Below are 20260 nucleotides of genomic sequence, written 5' to 3'. Positions count from 1 at the left end.
AAAATTTTGCGAATCTTTAAGTTGAACTTATTAAAGTTTCATTTAGATAAATTTACAAGTTGAAATATTTAAGACAAATTTACAAGTTTCGAAATATTTATCTTGCAACTTTTGCGAGTCTATTTCTGAGTTAAACTTTCTTATGGTTTTATCTAAACAATCTCTGCAAATTTGAAACAAATTATCATTTTTAGGACTTAGCTTTAAATTTTTAAGTTTGATAAAATGAAACGCGTTCGATGGGGTTTGAATTCTTCTAACCCTAACTAACGACATTCAAGCGAACATATAAACGAATAATAAAAGGAGAGAGAGAGAGAGAGAGGGGGGGATTGTGGATCCAAACTCGGGTTCTGTTCGCCATGATCGAGTTTTGGACCCACCTGTTTTCTTTTGGGTTTTTGACCCATTCCTCTTTCGTACCTGTCCTAGTCTAAACATACAAAATGAAAATACAAGAGAAGGAAAATAATACAACAAGGGCTTAGGCCCATTACAAAACTAAAATAAAAAAATGCATAAAATAAGGAAGTCTTTTAATCCCCTCTTGGAATCCTTCGATCTTCATAAAACTTTGGATTTGCCCATCGAATATATGACTGAATAACCTGAAACAATGAATTGGCACTTGTTGACCCGATAAGAAAAACGCTAGCAAAAAAAAACTCATGGGAGGCCAAGTGGATTTCACATGCGAACATAAACAAAGAATGTAAATAACCACTCAAAAGAAAAGAAATGAACTTAAAAGGAAAGAAGTGAAATGGGCATCAATGCCATAATATCCTCAAGGTATTGCCTAATTTAATTGGCAGTTACAACAATAATAAGAACTGAATGAGGCAGGCATGAATTTATATGTAAATGCATTGGTGCATTAAGGGCGGTGATCAGCCTACAACTACAAATTAATGTGGGCCAACCCAAAATCAAAAATCATAAAAAAAAACGCCAGTGAACAAATTAGCTAAAGAGTTATATGTCTAACTTTTATCATATTTTTTTTATTTTGAAAATACGACCTTCACCAACATACGAAATGAATCAAACCAACAGAGTAGCTATAGGCTTGAAACTAAAAAAAAAATTTCAACAATGCTATTGACCATAAACGAAACAAAGGACCAGCAAGGTGATGAATGACACCACATTATCAAGCTATGGGTCCTCAGAGATGCAACAAAACAAGACCAATACGATAAAATAAATGACAGGGGTACCGTGATGAAACAAGAAAAACAGGTAGCAACACAAACAAACAAATGTAACGAGACGCCACGATATGCGACATGATTTGAATGAAAACAAAGCCAACAAATGTAATCTTCCATATTCACTGCAAATGAAACATGTATTCGACATTCAAACATGCCGACACATTTATTCCAAAACAAACGGGAGACATCCTAATTAATCGAAAACCAACATGTGTAATATGTTCGTATGCACTGTAACGCAGATTCTATACTCAACATTCAGATGTTTAGACATAATATGACCCCTAAAATTAAGAATAGAAGCAGCGATATGTTAAACAAAACATCACGTTACCAAACTTCAGAAAACAAGATAGACTACGACTAGTACGATAAGACCATGTGTTGAAATGGAAGGAAGCAAGGCATAAAAATACCTCACGATGGAAACCAAAGGGCACGTCACGAATGAACTCGAGATGGAACAACACCAACATATACGGAACTTAAAATACTAAACAGAGGTCAACAGGTGCTCAAAATTCTCATTTCCATACCCTGCTTTGAAACGACTAAAACACATACGTTCAGTAGCACCAACGGCTAGCAATCACACACAGAAAAATAGGAATGGAACGCTGTGACAAGAGATATGATGTTACCTTTCTAAGCGTAGCAAAGCTGGGACGAGAATGAGCAGGGGATGGGGACGACTACCACCGTGTGAGCACGAACACCAGTCCAACGCAAGCTAGCTTAGAAAACTTCCTCATCTCTTTTCTAAGAACACGAGACAGATCTCCCTCTGTAGACACCTCTGTGATAAGAAAATCTAAACAAGGTTTCTAATTCCCCCTGTTCATCCAAAAGGTCTAACCCCTCAGAATTTCAAACCTCTGAAATTTGAACTCTTCTAAAAAACAGAACTAGGAAAGTCAAAGAGAAATTTTCGTTAAGTAAATAGAAGAGGCAAAAGAATATTCAACCAAGAATTTCCAATAAAAATAGCCAACCTCAACCTAAGGTTGGTGGGGGGTTTATATAGGGAGAAATTTAGGGTTTTACGGATGAAGAGGGCTGGACGCTCCTCAGGCCCATTTCCAATTCAAATCCGAAAAACCTTCAAACCTCATCCAAAAGAGCAAATCGAGCGGGAAACAGGTGGAGGGTCGATATCAATTTCTCGTACTGGACAAGCTACGTGGAGCCATCTTGCGTTGGAAGGACGAAACTCTTGTCGCCTTGTGCTCACTGGGAGGCTGCGTACGGAGGAGCAGAACTGCAGGTTTCCGTTGCACTGCATCGCTCCTCCACGCGCTAGAGAGATGAGGAGAGAGAACGTGGGGAGACGAGAGAGGACGAGAGAGAGGGAGAGAGCGCGGGGAGGGACACGAGGGGTAGAGAGCGTGGGTTTCTGGGGCAATTTCCATTTTTGGAGTGTTTGCCTTTTTTCTGCATTTTCTGGGGGGTGTTTCTGTTCTGGGAATGGCGTAGGGGAAGGGGGAAGAAGAAAGAGGGGAGAGGGCCGGGTCGGCGTGGATATGGGCTGGGTTGAGGGTTTTTTATTGGGCTGCTGATGGTGTTAAAGAGTTTAAGTGGGCTGGATTTAATTTAGTGGGTGTTGGGCCGCTGGGAATTAACGGAAGGGCGTGGGCCTATGAATTTGGGCTCGAATTGATTGGCCGCTGGGAATAAAATTGGTAATGGGTTTGAAAGAGTTAAGGTGGGCCGCTAAAAAACGTGGGCCTGGGAGTTGGACTTGAGCTTGTGGGCTGTAGTGAATGGAATTAATTAAGGTGGGGAATGTGATTGGGTTAATTTGACGAATAACCAATTAAAATGATGAATTTTGCATCAATCAATTAACGAGCCCTTTTTATTTAATAAAATAATTATCCAAGTCGTAAAAGTGATTCCAAAGTACGATCTATAGATTTCCCATCTATATCCAATCCCAACGTCGCAGTGTCCCGCCTCCCCTCGAATGATCGGTGCGGCGGTTAGGCATCCTTAGACTAATTATATTTTAAATGAAACTAGTTTGATAAGCATTTAAAATGTATATTTGATAGTTTTGAATAAATCATGAGATATACGAATTATATACATAATTATGTAACTATGTATATTATTGAAAGTTATGTTAAACGTATGAGAAGTAACATAACATTCATGTATTATATTATTTAATTTTTGCAAAATTTATAAAATTAATTAATTGAAATAATTTGGAAAACTTACGAAGCTCGATAATCAATTTACACCGACGTGGGTCAAAATTGGGTGTCAACGGTTCCTCATTTTACTTAGGTTGATACAAGCAATTCGAGGAAAATGAAATTGACCAAACCAATTTTGACCAACCCCATTCATTTTAAAAGGGAGGATCCGATAAAGGGTTTAGGGATTATGGCCGAACCCTTGAAAACGGGTTTCCTACATATCTCAGGCTATATGAGAATTGAGGCCACTTGTAGTTCGATAAGCTTGATTTACCGCATGATTTGAAAGAATCAAAGCCACCTTGACACCGAATTATGAAGGTATCAAAATGCTCGAGAATAAAATTCGAGAGCGAATGTTGGAATACAGCCGAGTTTTCAACATTGAATCCGCCTACATATCCTTAGACCTTCGGAATCAGGCTGTGTGTAGTTCGACTCGATCGGTGGGAAAGGAAATCTATTACGCTAGATAACCTTCGGTTTTGGAAAAGTGTCACATTAATGAGTATGAAAAGGAGGCTTGTAACCTCTTAGCCATGAATGTGGCGTGCTTCACACCTATAATTCAGAGCTTACACAGACATAATTTTCAAAGCTCTTGGCGAGTTGTCACTCACATTGGAAACTTGCTTCTGATAAGACAAAACTTCCGGATGCGAGACTGAAACTGACAGGACCAAAGAAAACCCACGTGCCTCGAGAGGGGTAGTTCGATTGTGGTGGAAGTCACTCCTCTGCTCGCGTCCTAAGAGTTTGGCACTCCTCTTTTGACTGTGTCCCAATTTGCAGCTAAGAAAAGTTCCACGTCGTGCTGCATCCTTTTTGATGTCGTCCACACCTATGGTTTTTGGAGAATTCATCCTTTTGGATGCTCTCGACAAAGACTGAGACAAAACTCGTCAGCTTTAAAAATTTAATTATGATGGGAGACAATGTCTTTTTACCATGTCGATACTTCATTGTTCTCCTCAATATTCGACGTCGACTCGATCGGTCTGACATCTAGCAAATAAAGCTTATGCCTTGTGTTTTGCAATAAAATCTTCAATGTACTCTTCATTTGATGCTAAAATAAATAAATGACTGTTGATGCGATATTGATGTCTCTTTTGTCGTTATCTTCGATGCTCTTCTTGATGTTTATCTTTTTATCAAAGATAGAAGTTGCAGTTGAGGCCGACGGATAAATGTTGTTCTTGGGATACACAATTTCCTTTTCTTCATCCATGTATGTCCTCTTGCGGGGCATGAATATCTTCCCGTGATACATAAATTCCCGCGAGATATGAATCTTCTCGCGATGCATAACTTTCAGCGAGGAATAAAATCTTCTCACGATGTGCAAATTTGACGAGGGATGAATTCTTCTCGTCGTGCATAATTGTTGACTCTCAATGCATGATTTTTGCAATGCATGACTTTTCCGCGATGCATGATTTCCAACGAGGCATGGATCCTTCTCGCGATGCGCAAATTCCAGCGAGGTATAAATTCTTCTCGCGATGTATAAATTTTGACGAGGCATGACATCTTCTCGTCGTGTCTAAATTTCAGCGAGGCATAAAATATTCTCGCGATGTATAATTTTTGATGAGGCATGAAATCTTCTCGTCGTGCATGATTGTTGACTCGCAATGCATGATTTTCTGCGATGCATGATTCCGCGATGCATGATTCTTAAGTGTGTGAATTTTGCGATGCATAACGTCCGCGATGCATGATTCTTTAGTGTATGAATTCCGTGATGCATGATTCCGCGATGCATGATTCTTCAACAATATATGACTTTCCCGATGCATGATTCTTCAGCAGTATATGTCTTCCGCAATGCATGAACATTTATATCGCCCCCGTGGATAATAACGGCAAGGCGATCTCCAAATAATATATCGACTTGATCGATAATGGTAAAATAATAATTGCATAAGCATCTCTTCTGGGGTAATACATTGTCTTGATCAACAATAATTATCTTGCCTTGATAACGCAATGCAAATAGCGTCCTTTACATAAATCGTGAAATCTTTGCTATGATTCCTGTTTGATTCACCTTTGAATCTGGCCAGGCACTTTTGCAAATTTCACATTGTTGAGAATGGTTTGAAATAAACAAACACATTCACAAGCATCTTGACACAAACTATATGAACTGCCTCCTGCTTTCAGTAAAATCACTGGTTTTGGAGATAGTCTTCTCCTTTTTGAGAGCTCTCCGTATTCATCCATCGGGATAATTCGGCCGACTTCAAAGAAAAACTATAAACCTGCATCCCACAGAAAAATTGTCAGTTTTAAAACATACTGATCTGTGTTGATTCCTTCAGTCGCTTGCTCCTGGTCTTGATGTCTCTGGTTGATTTCCCGATTTCCCAACTCTTGATAGATAAGAAAAGATATCTTATGCCAAAACAAATGAAACATAAGAGGGAAATTTTTTTTATAAAAGAAATGAGAAATCTTTAAGAAATAGTATGTTGAAAAAGTCACTGCCAAGTCATGTCATATCAGGCTTTACGAGCTCTTTTGAATCTGACACTTGCTGATGAGTTTCAGAGGCATTCCGGACATGTGGGGAAGACCCATGACGAAATTTCGAGGCCATCCTCAAAATTTTTGTCCCAGTTTACTATCTTGCTCATCTTTTCATTGTAACAGATTACGGAATTTTGAGGTCTTCTCAAAAATTTTGTCCCAGTCGGAAATCTCGAAATGTCTTTTGTCTAACTTGCTGATGAGGAGACTTCTTCTGGAGAATTTTTGAGTCCCTCTCAAAAATTCTGTCCCAGTTTCTATTGTAAAGGGGAATAGAAATCTTACGAGAGATATGACCGAGCCCTCGTGGCACCTACGTATCCCGTTGAGGCAGGAATCAGGTCAAACGTAGTTCCCCTTAAAGGTTAACAAGAATAAAATTTACAAAGAAATCCGATCGAGGCCGACAAAGGCCGCCTACATATCTCATTCTTGAGAATTCAGGTCAGACGTAGTTCAGATACAAAGAAATAATTAAAGGGGATAAATGGGGTGACCGAAGCCGACATAGGCCGCCTACATATCCCGTTCTCGAGAATTCAGGTCAGACGTAGTTCGTTACAAAGAAATGATCAAATTCGAACAAATACAAACAAACAGAACGATTACAAGTAAATGCTAGAAAAATGCAAAAATGGAACTTCATGTATAGTATCTCTTGACAGCATCTGAGTTGATAGGCTTGGGCCATACAGCGCCATCCATCTCTGACAGGACCAAAGCACCACCCCCATAGTACTTTACGAACCATGTACGGACCTTGCCAGTTTGGTGCGAACTTTCCTTTGTACTCGTCTTGATGAGGAAAAATATGCTTAAGGACCAACTGACCAACTTCAAAATTTCTGGCTCTTACACTTCTGTTAAAAGCGCGAGTCATTCTCTGTCTATACAACTGGCCATGGAAAACGACGACCATTCTCTTCTCATCAATCAAAGCTAGTTGATCAATCAGTTTGCTAACCTACTCAGCGTTGCTTAACTCAGCTTCTTGGATGATCCTCAATGACGTTATCTCGACTTCAACAGGTACGACTGCTTCTGTTCCATATACTAGCAAGTATGGAGTGGCCCCAGTCGATGTTCTAACCGTTGTTCGATAACCTAGTAGAGCATACGGCAATAGTTCATGCCAACCCTGTTGTTTGTCAATCATTTTCCTCAAAATCTTTTTGATGTTCTTGTTGGCGGCTTCTACAACTCAGTTCATTTGGGGGCAATAAGCAGTTGACTTTCGGTGAATAATCTTTAATTGTTCACACATCTCTTTCATCATATGACTGTTGAGATTTGCACCGTTATCAGTAATGATGGATTCTGGAACTCCAAATCTGCATATCAGATTGTTGCGGACAAAATCGGCCACCACTTTCTTGGTTACCGATCTGTAAGAGGCTACTTCCACCCACTTGGTGAAATAATCAATGGCAACCAAAATGAATTTGTGTCCATTGGAAGCGGCTGGCTCTATAGGACCGATGACATCCATTCCCCAATCTACAAATGGCCAAGGTGAACTCATAGCATTAAGTTCGTGAGGTGGCACCCGTATCAAATCGCCGTGCACTTGACATTTGTGGCATTTCTGCACGAATTTGCAACAGTCGTTCTCCATAGTCATCCAGAAATAACCGGCTCGAAGGACCTTTCTTGCCAAAGTAAGCCCGTTCATGTGCGTACCACAAACTCCAGCATGTATCTGTTTAATAAGCCTCACAGCTTCAGCAGCATCCACGCATCTTAACAAACCCAAACCTGGAGTCCTCCTATACAGGATTTCTCCATTCAGAAAGAAATTGAGAGCCATACGACGTATTGACTTCTTCTGATTAGATGTAGCGTCTTCTGGATATGTCCCAGACTCCAAGTATCTCTTTATGTCAAAATACCAAGGAAAACCATCTGGTTCTGATTCAACATGTGAACAATGGAATGGATGCTCCTTCAAGTCTATATCTAGCGGGTTGATGTAATCAGTGTCCGGATGTTTGATCATTGAAGAAATGGTGGCAAGAGCATCAGCTAATTCATTCTGTATTCTGGGAGTATGTCTGAACTCGATCTTGCGAAACCTTTTACATAGATTTTGCACATACTGCACGTAAGGTACAAACTTTGGGTTCTTCACAACCCATTCTCCTTGAACCTGATGAATCAAAAGGTCTGAATCTCCAATAACCAGTAACTCGTAAACATTCATGTCAATGGCCATTTTTAAACCACGAATACAAGGTTCGTATTCAACCATGTTGTTTGTGCAGTTGAAGCGCAGTTTAGCCGCCATAGGATAATGCTGACCAGATTCTGATACCAAGACTGCTCCAACACCTTTACCCTGGTTATTCGCCGCTCCATCGAAGAACAATCTCCAACTTGGATAATCTTCAAATATATCTTCACCCACAAATGACACTTCTTCATCGTGGAAATACGTCTTAAGTGGTTCATATTCTTCGTCCACGGGATTTTCCGCAAGATGGTCATTTGGCTTCTGAGTCACATACACGATATCGAATTCACTCAACAGCATTTGCCATTTGGCTAACTTTCCAGTCGGCATCGCATTATGGAAAATGTACTTCAACGGATCAATTCTAGAAATGAGATACGTAGTATACGATGACAAATAGTGTCTCAGCTTCTGGGCAAGCCATGTCAAAGCACAGCATGTTCTCTCCAGCAAAGTGTACCGAGACTCGTACGGAGTAAACTTCTTGCTTAATTAGTAGATGGACTTTTCCTTCTTTCCTGTCTTATCGTGTTGACCAAGTATACATCCAAAGGCGTTATCTAAAACAGACAAATACAGCAACAAAGGACTCCCTTCTCGCGGAGGAACCAATACTGGTGGATTAGACAAATAGCTCTTGATAGCGTCGAAAGCGGTCTGGCACTCCTCAATCCACTTAGTTGGGGCGCCTTTCTTTAGCAACTTGAAAATGGGCTCACATACCACTGTTGATTGTACTATAAACCGGTTGATATAGTTTAACCTCCCCAAGAAACTCATCACTTCTTTTCTCGTCTTCGGCGGAGGTAACTCTTGAATTGCCTTAATCTTGGAAGGGTCGAGTTCAACACCTCTTCTGCTGACTATAAACCCCAACAACTTCCCAGCTGGGACTCCAATAGAACATTTGGCGGGATTTAGTTTCAAATTGTACCGACGCAAACGTTCAAAGAATTTCCTCAGGTGTGTCAAATGATCTGAACTCTCGCGGGATTTGATTATGACGTCGTCCACGTACACTTCAATTTCCTTGTAAATCATGTTGTGAAAGATAGTCGTCATGGCTCTGTAGTGACACCCCCCCAAGGCGTGATGAATGCCATTTTTTCTGCGTCTTCTTCATCCATCAAAATTTGGTGATAACCCGCGTAACACTCCACAAATGACTACATCTCATGTTTGGCACAGTTGTCAATCAGAATATGGATATTTGGCAACGGAAAATTATCCTTTGGACTGGCCTTGTTGAGATCTCTTTAATCGACACAAATCCTAATTTTTCCATCTTTCTTGGCGACCGGAACGACATTGGCCAACCAGGTTGGGTATTGCGTTACTTCCACCAATCGAGACTCTATCTGCTTGGTGATTTCCTCCTCTAATCTTCAAACTCAATTCAGGCTTGAATTTCCGAGTCTTTTGTTTCACCAGCTCGAATCCTGGGTTGATAGGTAGCTTATGAGATACGACACCGGTACTCAAACCCTGCATATCACCGACTTCCCAAACGAACACATCCATGTATTCGGCAAGCAGATGAACCAGGCTCTCCTTCTGAGTTTCATTCAGGTGGGTGCTAATTTTAACCTCTTTGACACATTCCAAATCTCCCAAATTCACCGTTTCTGTCACCTCCAGATTCTGTTTATGTTGATTCTCGAACTGTCGAAATTCTTCTGCTACATAATCTGGTTCCCCACTTTCTTCATCGTAGTCGTCAACCTCGTCGTCATTTACTTCATTTTGCTCATTTAGCTTATGACATGACATGACATTGGTAGGTTTATAACTTACTTTACTGAAATCATAAACAGACAAAATTAGGAAAGTAAAATGTAACAAGCAATTTAATAAACAAAGTCAAAATAAGGAGGCTTTCATTTAAATCAAACAAAATGCGAACTTGGGTCATGGAACAGGGCCATGTCGCTTTTCAAACATCACAACAAAATTCAAAATCAAGAACAATGCAGAAATGATGGGTCTCGGGCCTCTTCCGGACGACCACCGATTTTACTATGCATAAAATAATTCCTTTCTACCCAAGAGTCAGGGACATCAGGATTGGCGTGGAAGTACAATTCTGCAGCATCTCCCCTGGTTCCGCATCGCGAATGCCAGCTGGGTTGAACTCCTCCTCGATAACGGCGTTAATCTCCTTGAAGAGGTCACAAATTCCTTCCCCGTCGTCTTCAGGCTCGGCATGCTCCCGGACTGGAAAGGATTGATAGAGATGCGGGATCGGCTTAGTCAACCCTTGATCCTTTTTCCTCTTCATCTTCACATCATCATCTTTGGGGATGTACCCCAAACCATACTTTGATCCTTGAGCAAGGACCGGAATTGGCTCGATGATTCCTTGTGCATTCCTTCCTAATCTGAAACCTGGTTCGAATCCGCTCTGCAGCATTACCGTGGTGATCATTCTATACACGGCCAGCATGGGAGTCTGTGGGACCAAGACCTCATCGGTGGCATTTACGAACTCCACCGTGTAGAAATCCGAAGTTTGCGGCGTCTCGTCCAAGACCGGCACCTACTTGCCTGAGTGGCCCTTTTCACCATGAATAACCAGCTCTTCATTTCTCCACACCAGTTTCATCATTTGGTGGAGATTGGAGGGGACGGCTCCAGCAATGTGAATGAATGTCTTTCACAAAAGAAGGTTATAGCTGGTATCGATATCCAACACCTGGAACTGCGCCTCGAATTCTGCGGGGCCCATTTGGATGGTCAAGTTCACCACTCTTAACGTCTCTCACTGCACACCATCGAATGCTCTCACATTGACCTGGTTTTGCTCCAACTTTCCGAGGTCAAACCTCAGCTGCTTCAGTGTGGACAAGGGGCATATGTTCAGGCAAGATCCTCCGTCTACTAAAACACGGTTGACAATCTTTCCGCGGCATACCACGGTGATGTGTAGACCTTTATTGTGGGCCCTCCCTTCGGCCGGTAGTTCATCATTGCAGAAACTGATGCGGTGTCCCCGAATGACTTGGTGAATCATAGCTGCTACATTGTCGCTGCTCGTACCTGAGGGCACATATGTGTCATCCAGGGCTTTCATTAAAGCCTGCCTGTGGGACCAGGAGCTCATCAGCAGGGCCCACACAGAAATCTGGGCTGGAGTCTTCTACAAGTGTCTGACAATGGAGTAATCTTTGGGCTGCATTCTCCTCCAGAACTCCTCAGCTTCTGCTTCGCTGATCGGTCTCTTGGCATGCTCTTTCTTTTGTCCTCCGAGAGCAAGCTCGTCAAGAGTGTAACATCTGCCAGATCTGGTCATGCCTTGAGCCACGACCGTTTCTATAACAAACTTGGGCTTGGCGAGAGTCTTTGTGGGCACCAAGGCAACAACCTTTGCAGGTGTCAGAATGATGAACTCTCCCTTTTCTCTGACGCTCAAAGAAGCGACAGCCCTTTCCATATCTTCCTGAACAACAGGGGTAATTCTCTTGGCTTCACGCTCATCTTCGTCAGTTTCTATCATGTTGATGTTTCCACCCCCATGATTTGGCAACGGATTCGTGTTGACGTTTCGCGCCGCAGGCTGAAGGGAGACCACTTCCTGGTCAATCAAGTCCTGGATCTTGTGCTTGAGATTGATAAAGTCTTCTGTATCATGTCCAACACTATTGGAATGATAATCACATCTCTGCTTCGGTCTGTAGAATCTGGAATTGACATCCACGGGCTTGGGCCCCACAGGGTGGATGTATCTAGCCGTGACTAATCTTTTGAACAATTTAGTTATGCTTTCATCCAACAAGGTGAAGCTTCTGGAGAGCTTCTTCTCAAACCTGGGGCGAGGGGGATCATACCCGCTCTGTTGAGGGGGAGGGACTTGTTGATAACTGCGGGCATTTGGTCGTGGAGCTTGGGTTCTGGGGTAGGGATTTGTTTGGTAGTTTGGAATTGGGGCTTGGTAATTTTGATGGGGGCTTTGATATGCTGGGGTTTGTATTTGATATGCGGGGGACGGTGCTCGATAGCTTGGCTGTACATTAGCGCAGCTGGGAGCGACATTCTCGTAATGGGGAGGGACTTGATAAGCTTGGGGGTAGTTTGGATATATGGAGAAAAAATTTTGGGGAATCGGGGGTGGATTCTGATACGACAAAATATGGGCATCTAGATAAGGGTGGGGGGCAGCATTGTAGTGGCCGGAATGATTTGATTGTGGACGGTAGGCTTGATGAGGCTTTGATGGAGGGTTGGAGCGGCCTTGGGGATGGGGTAAGTTTCTGGGGGCCTTTCTTCCCCCGTGTGAGATGGCGTTAACCTCCTCTCTTTTCTTCCTTACCAGTCCGGAAGACCCAGGCGATGCAGACACTTGGGCTATCTTTCCCGACTTCAGGCCATCTTCAATAGTCTCACCTACTTTGACTATCTCGGCGAACTTGGCGCCGATTAATAAGATGACTCTTTCATAATACTCGGGCTCCAGCACCCGCACGAACACCTCTACAATCTCCTTTTCTATCATTGGAGGCCTCACCCTCGCTGCCTCCTTCCTCCATCTGTACGCGAACTCTCGATAGCTTTCTATGGGCTTCTACTTCATCTTCTCCAAGGAGTAGCGATCAGGGACTATCTTGACGTTGTATGCGAATCTGTCAATCAAATCCTTAGCCAGTGCGCTCAAACTGGGCCATTGTCGAGTCTCATGCGACGTGAACCATTCAGGGCCTCACCGCACAGGCTCCGGCTGAACAACCTCATCAGCAACGCTTCGTCTTTGACAACTCCCACTAGTTGGTCCCAGTACGCTCTTAAGTATGCCATGGGGTTGCCCACCCCTCCGAAGGTATCAAACTTCGGGATCTTGAACCCTTCGGGCAGGTTCAAGTCTGGGTGGATGCATAGTTCTGCGTAGCTTAACCCGGCGACGTCTGAGTGCATTGCAATTCTCTTATCGCCCTCTTGATCTGCTCCTTTATGTCTACCTTCGCTTCTTCCCTCACCCTCCACTCTCTTTATTGCTCCTCATAATGGTCTAACTCGGAGCCGTGCACCTCATGCTCGGCCGGGATGGGGACTTGGAATGTGGTTCTTTTGGGGAGGGGTGGAGCTATGGAAGGGCTTGGGACGTTATGTGCGGTTTGATAGTTTTGTGGATAATTTTGGGGATTGGTATTTTGGTTTAAGTGGGGATATGGTGTTTGGGACTTGAAGGCGGTGGGATTTTGGGTTTGATTATGGGGTAGTGGGGCTGTTTGAGTGCTTTGGGAGTGTGGTGGTATTTGTGGGGGATTGTTTGGGAGTGGTGAGGGAGTTTGATAGGACACCGATGCGTATTGGGGGTTTTGGGTTGTCATATCTACCCCGGACAGGTTGTGCACGGGTGTCGATGGATGGTGCTGAGTAGGATCCGAGTTGGACGAGGGGAAGTATATAGGAGGTCTTGCGTCGAGAAAGTTGGGGCCAAACTCGGGCGGAGGAGTGTCTTGCCTCCGTTGAATCTCTACCCTCATGTCAGCTATTTGCTGCATCAGTTGCGCAATAAGCTCATTCTGCTCTGCCACGGTGGGCTAAACCACCACTACATCTTTGAGGCTGACTTGTTCATTGTTGTCTCCCATGTCTGTATTTGCGTTTGGTCTGGGGAAGGAATTTGTGGGACATTTTGATCTGGTGAAATAGGGGTGATCTGCCAGCTTTATCGACACAGATCAGTAAAAGGTACCTGAGAGGTAAAAACAACTCAAAGGCAAATTTGTTAGTGCATATCCGGAGTACAAAATGCATAATATCACACATAAAACAGATAAACACACAAGTCACTTTGTTTGAGGATATCTTAACCCACGAATGAGGATGGAAATATCTTCGTATCTCCGTAACATGGAGGAGAATGAAAATTTTCTGTGATAGGGGCCGGGCCGGGAAGGCTGCCTACGTATCTCTCAAGGAGAATTCAGGCCCAACGTAGTTCGGGTAGGATAAAATGTTTTCACTCATTCTTTCATTGCAATTACAAGGGAATTAAAAAACAACATTGAAATTTCTAGAAGACAACATTTTGGCGATTTCTTGTCTTGTGGCTGCGTCATTCCTTTTCTTTCAGACATTCAGAAATGGAGGCATGTAGACGATTTCTTCTTCATCGTCCTCCTCAATTATTTCACAACCGGGGCCACTCTTATCTGCTCCCTAATTACGGGCGAGGTATTTTCTGCCCTTTAAGTTGCTATGGGTTGCAAATTCTTCGTCGAGCGCCGCACTTCTGGCCAACAACACGGCAGCCTCGATATCTATCTTCGTCTCTCTTGCCTTTCCTTCGTGTATCTCCCAACGAAGCAAGTTCAACCTTTTCCTTAGGCTTTCGATTTCCATCTCAACCTCCTTCTTTATTTTCATCTGCAACGCCAGATCTTCATCCAAAGTCGTGACCACAGCTTTGTAGATTGTCGTGGTCATGTCTACCTTAAGCCCTTCCTCTTTAATCTTCTGAATTTCTCGAGTGACTCGCTCGATTTTTCTTCAAACCTCCTCCTCAGTGCGCTCTATCTGGACGTTCTTGCCTTTGTCCATTGTGGTGATTCACCTTTCCTGAGACGATAGAGCGGTATTCAGCATTTGTGGTATGGAAGATGGATTTTTGGGTGAGAAACTTGAGACTTAGGAATTTTGGTCGGACATTTGTAATAGTGGCTTTTGTATACTCTTTGGGATTTTGGCTAGGAGTGGGTTTACGATATCCTCATTCAAAGCAACGTAACACATAAGCATTTAAATACACATAGATAATGTGTCCTAATCATGCATGGGGACCCTTTTGTGCCAAGGGTAGGCCTAACGCATTCGAATGATGTACGTGTGAGTTTAAACCAAATAAATGATTCCCCCAAAAATAATATTTAATAATGAGTTAAATATTTGAAAAGGGAAATAAACAAACCCACGCAGGGGCTATTTAGAAAGTGCGATAATATCAGGCCCACGCAGTGGCTAAAATAATGCGAGTACAAACAAAGAATAACCCGCGCAGGGGCGATGTCCACTATGCTGCTCCAGATGGTCCCGCTCCATCGTCGTCTTTCCGGATTTTGTGCTGTTGGAACATGTACCTTAGCATCAGCAAAAACCCCTCACCCAGACGACCTTTGTCTTCCAGACTCTCGTATCGCATCCTCTCAATTTTCTGCTGGATCCAGCTGTTGAACTCGTCATACCCTTGTTTCAGTCTCTCTATCTCTCGATTTGCCCTCTCGAGTGCGTCCTGATTCTCTACTAATTTGGCGTAGACCTCATTAGTCTCTTCCCTTAACTCTTGCAATTCGGCCACTGCTTTGGCCTCCTTGTCTGTCACACTGCGAAAGCTACACAGAATTTGAATGGAGATATTTTGTATATCCCTCTTCAACCATGCTTTGTAAACATTGTCACATCAAGCGTTAAATCGGTCAGGGGCGATAGTGTCTTTGCCCTTGCGCTTGGCATTCTTCCATTTGCTGAGCATCTCTGTGGCATCATCCATTCTGTCATCCCCTATGTCGTACACATAAGCGCCATAATACGCTTCTCTGGGCACGGTCTGTCTTCTTCCGAACTGTCGCAAGACTCGGAATGGCGCGTAAGGGCGAATTCCTCGAATGCCAGGTAGGGGAAGCACGACATATCTTCGACTTTCAACGACAACTTCTTTGGATATGAAGCGGTCGAGCATCAATTGGAGGTCCTCTTCTCTCAACTCGGAGAAAATTTGGGCCCATCTCCCTCTCGTTCTCCGATTGTTCAGGTTGGCCCAGAATAGTAAGTCGTTCAGGTCTTTGAGAGTGTTCTTGTTTTCGAGAGTGCAGTTCTCGATTTCCAGCACCCTTCGCCAAGTGGCTGAGAATCCACCATTGGAGGAGCAGATTACACCACTGGAAGTACCGATGTCCCTCTTTGCACTTACCCAAAGCGCGATATATGTCCGACAATATGACCGGGGCTATGGAGTAGTACTTTGTCGTTCCTTGATTCTCGTACCCCTTGAACAACGTCTGGACGAGTGTTATGACTCTGGTGTTGATGCTCAGGCTTGGTCCGTGCGGGAAGACCATTGTTCCCAACAAGGCTATGGTAAACGCCAATGGGCGGAGCTCGTTCCACTCCCTGTAGGAAATCTTAAATTCCCAATTATACGCAGCATAGAAACTCGCGTGTCCGAATCTGACATACAGGTCCCTGAACATTATGTGGGAGTCTTGACACCAATAGGTGAAATTCTTTCTTAGACCTAACCAATCCGAGATGTTTTCAACGGAAGGTTTGTTGGGGATGAAAATGTTCTCTTGTTTTCGGGCTCTTCTTTCTAGACCCGTGCCCACGGTGTCTATGCAATCCCTTATCTCTTCTAATGTAGGGGTGATTTCGGCCGTTCCAAAATGGAAGACCATTCTTTGTCTATCCAGTACCCTGTAAGAACTTCGATCAACTCTGGCCAACCGTCCATGTTGATTAGCTCGGTCAAGGCCCCTACATATTTGTTGAGAGTTCGCTTATGATCTCTGTCTAAGTCGTTGTGCCACATAGTAAGTTGGGGTGGCGCGGAGATGACCATGTTGAATTTCGGGAAGCAGTCCATATCTGCAAAACAGAAACCCATTAGACTTTCCCCTACCCCCAAGTTGGTTTTTCACACATACACTTTCGAATGTCAAATAACATGATGCGTCGCGAGGTCGAAGACCTTAGACGCGATTTGGTGGTTTCTACTAAAATGGACTTAATACGCCTTGGGTATTATGTCGTCCTAGGCTGATGCCTAATTTTGGTTTTGGTTTCGCTCTATCTTAGGCTTTTCTAGAATTGTTTTCAAATAGATGGTTACCCGAGTCGGACAAACATCGGGGTGGAGCTATCAAATAATGCCGGATGACCGCATTCCGACTATTTATTCGATACTCCCAAATGAGTTCTTGGGTATTTTTGAGAGAAGTCGCGGTAAGCCGCGTAACTTCCATTTTCTAATGCAACTAGTTGCCGTTTGGCGGAATTTATGCCATGAAAAAATGCAACTTCTAAAACTAAAGAATTTTAAATAATTAAAAAAGTTAGTCAAATAGAGTTAGTCTTAGGGTTAGAATCGCCCATCCCCAGCAGAGTCGCCATTTCTGCTTTATCGAAAAAATTGATTTCGAAAAGAGTTTGTTTTATTTTTGAAGATATTTTCGACTTTTAGGAGCCGCCACTTAATTTTTTAAGAAAAATCAAGAAAACTTATTTACAAAACAACTTAAAAAGAAAAAATTATTTTGAAAACATTTAAGGGTTCGGGATTCCTATTTAGTGTCTTAGGAAGGTGTAAGGCACCTAAGACACTCCACTAACTTATGGTTTTCCAGCGATTAACTTATTTGACTAATTTTGTTTTAAAATTTTGCGAATCTTTAAGTTGAACTTATTAAAGTTTCATTTAGAGAAATTTACAAGTTGAAATATTTAAGACAAATTTACAAGTTTCGAAATATTTATCTTGCAACTTTTGCGAGTCTATTTCTGAGTTAAACTTTCTTATGGTTTTATCTAAACAATCTCTGCTAATTTGAAACAAATTATCGTTTTTAGGACTTAGTTTTAAATTTTTAAGTTTGATAAAATGAAACGCGTTCGATGGGGTTTGGATTCTTCTAACCCTAACTAACGACATTCAAGCAAACATATAAACGAATAATAAAAGGAGAGAGAGAGAGAGAGAGAGAGAGGGATTTTTGATCCAAACTCGGGTTCTATTCGCCTTGACCGAGTTTTGGAACCACCTGTTTTCTTTTGGGTTTTTGACCCATTCCTCTTTCGTACCTGTCCTAGTCTAAACATACAAAATGAAAATACAAGAGAAGGAAAATAAAACAACAAGGGCCAATTTTCAGCCCTCTCTCCCCTAAATGTCCCTCCACCTTATTAATTAAATAATTAATTATATATTTAGGGTAATCACGATACTATCCTTATCCTGGAAAAAGACCATTTTACTCCTAGACCCTCTAAACCTAAGATTTTACCTTTTTAAATACGATAAGGACTCATTCGGGTAAATCATCAATTTCGGGAGCCCTACATGGCTTGACCCAACCTTTCCTAGCTCAACTAACTCCCCAAGTTAGTTCGCTTGGCTATCACAAGGGTTAAGAGGTATGGTTCTACGCGCATCAATCCGTGTGAACCCTGTCTAATCATAGGCATTCTAAACACATTAAACATTACTTAACATATTTGATTTAGGGTTGTTACATCATCCTATTTTATTTTTGTGATCTTATAGAAAGGGTTAAATTGGCGATGACAAGGAGTAGCCAGTGTGTCACCGAGTAGTTCTGCGAAGCATTCCTATGTAACCCAATGATACAAAATAGTAAGATGCTGAAATCTAGTGCAAGACAATTATAAACATACCAAAAGGCTGATCGCCAAGTTGATCGGCAATCCCGACTAACTGCGCCAAGTGATCCTTTGCAACACAAGTTTTTGAAAACTATAAATACTCATTAGTATTTTAACTTGGTATGAAAATTGAAGAGAATTATCGGTATTGAACAGTAGTTTTTAGACTTTGCAATTTGTTTTTGATTTCAAAGTTTGAAGAGGGGTTTGAAGAACTTGATGATTCAAAGGGTTTCATCACCAAGAATTTGAGCTTGGGTCTCTTGGATTCTTCACTTTTTTCTTGTATCAAGACTTAAATCTTCATGCGTATTTGAATGGTAACTCTTTTAGGTATAATTTTCTTGCTTTTCTTTATGTCTAGGTAAAACTCCAATTCTAGGGATGTGACTTTGTAAACATGGGTCGGATTATTTGTTGATTTTTGCTTGTTCATGGTTTATTTGTTATTTAAATGTGCTCTTGTTTAGTAATCACATATCAAATTAATGTTTTTGAAGTTTAAATATAGTTTCTCCTCCGTGTTTTCGACTTTGCTTGAGATAGAGGTCATAAAACTAAGACTACTAAATTGATGACCGCTAGGATTAGGTCGACATGGGGTTTATGTCGAGAGAGTGAAACCTAGTTCTTCTAACACACACTCCGCTCGAGAGATTGAGTGGTATAGGGTACATGTTGTTCTTCATGTGGTAAGTGGATGTCAAAGAGGAACTCATTTAATAGGGGGTAAGTTATTCGAGAAAAAGCTTTACTCCCAACTATAGTCTATCTTAGTCACAAATGTTTAACAAATTTATCGTCAAAAGCATGTGCCCAATAGTTTAGTCTATCTCATATTCCTATCACATTCCAAGGATCTTGTCTCCCATTAGTATCCCTTATTATTGTCACTATTTTTAGCTATAATTTTGATTGCTAAACCCCCCATTGTTAATTGACGCTTGTGTCACCCCTTAAATTTAATATATTTGTATTCACTGATGCTTTTAGCTTTGAATAATTAGAACTTAATTTTATTTTTCTATTAATTCTCAAAACCACTCGCTGTGGAAACGAATCAATCCCTTTGTTGGGTTACTATACTAATGTACCTTCGTAGACACTTGCATTTGAAGTTGCCCGTCGAGTTGGAACACAAGGCGTTGTGGGAGTTGGAAGCTTTAAATTTGTACTGGTCAATAACTTTAATGAATTGGGTAGAGCAGTTGAACAAACTTGATGAACTTTGACTTAGATCTTATAAAACTTTCATCCATTAACAAAGAGAAGATGGAGAAATGGAATGGTGCGCTAATACTCAAGTAGGACTTCAAGGTAGAAGATTGGGTATTGCTATACAACTCTCCATATAGATTCTTTCACGAAAATCTCAAAGGCAAAAGGTCTATACCTTCTAATGTAATGCAAGTGTTCATGAATGGTGCCATAGAAGTTGAAGATCAAAAGGAACCTTTAATAAAGTGAATGCACAACGCTTGAAATTATATTTTCGGGAATGTCAAGAGATTTCCTTGGTTGAAGTGGTGTATTTGGAGGATACTTGAAGATACTTCCACGTCGTTCCACGATGTTAACTAAGGTTTTGTCTGTAGGCAACCCAAAACCCCTTTTATTGCATCTTTTTCTTTACAAAATAATTGTGTGTTAGTTGTGGAGGTTGAAGTTTGGTAACTGTTAGGAAAAAATGAGAAAGTATCATTCAA

General features: G+C 41.9%; 1 protein-coding gene and 1 long non-coding RNA gene across 2 annotated transcripts; both read right to left on the bottom strand.

The window, feature by feature from the left end:
- Nucleotides 1–208: 208 nt before the first annotated feature.
- Nucleotides 209–2677, bottom strand: LOC138348331 (uncharacterized). The gene is made up of 3 exons (XR_011220841.1): nucleotides 1859–2677; nucleotides 1634–1768; nucleotides 209–608 (listed from the first exon to the last, which is right to left on the bottom strand). It is a non-coding gene; the product is annotated as an uncharacterized lncRNA (long non-coding RNA).
- An 8264-nt stretch (nucleotides 2678–10941) lies between these two features.
- On the bottom strand, nucleotides 10942–12672 carry LOC109119554 (uncharacterized). The gene is made up of 2 exons (XM_019212181.2): nucleotides 11324–12672; nucleotides 10942–11263 (listed from the first exon to the last, which is right to left on the bottom strand). The coding sequence occupies exons 1-2, from the start codon at nucleotides 12670–12672 to the stop codon at nucleotides 10942–10944; spliced, it is 1671 nt and encodes a 556-aa protein (XP_019067726.1).
- Nucleotides 12673–20260: the final 7588 nt, after the last annotated feature.

The sequence above is a fragment of the Solanum lycopersicum genome, chromosome 1 (assembly GCF_036512215.1).
Source record: "Solanum lycopersicum chromosome 1, SLM_r2.1".
Taxonomy (NCBI): domain Eukaryota; kingdom Viridiplantae; phylum Streptophyta; class Magnoliopsida; order Solanales; family Solanaceae; genus Solanum; species Solanum lycopersicum.
Note: the sequence above shows the minus strand (reverse complement) of the source record. Positions and strands in the feature narration are given on the sequence as shown.

Excerpts from the sequence above, each read along its gene's own strand:
- LOC109119554 (XM_019212181.2), bottom strand. The coding sequence starts at position 12,672 with ATGATAGAAAAGGAGATTGTAGAGGTGTTCGTGCGGGTGCTGGAGCCC. Across the intron at positions 11,264-11,323 it reads TACTCCATTGTCAGACACTT|GCAGGCTTTAATGAAAGCCC; the intron begins GTAGAAGACTCC and ends CTGGTCCCACAG.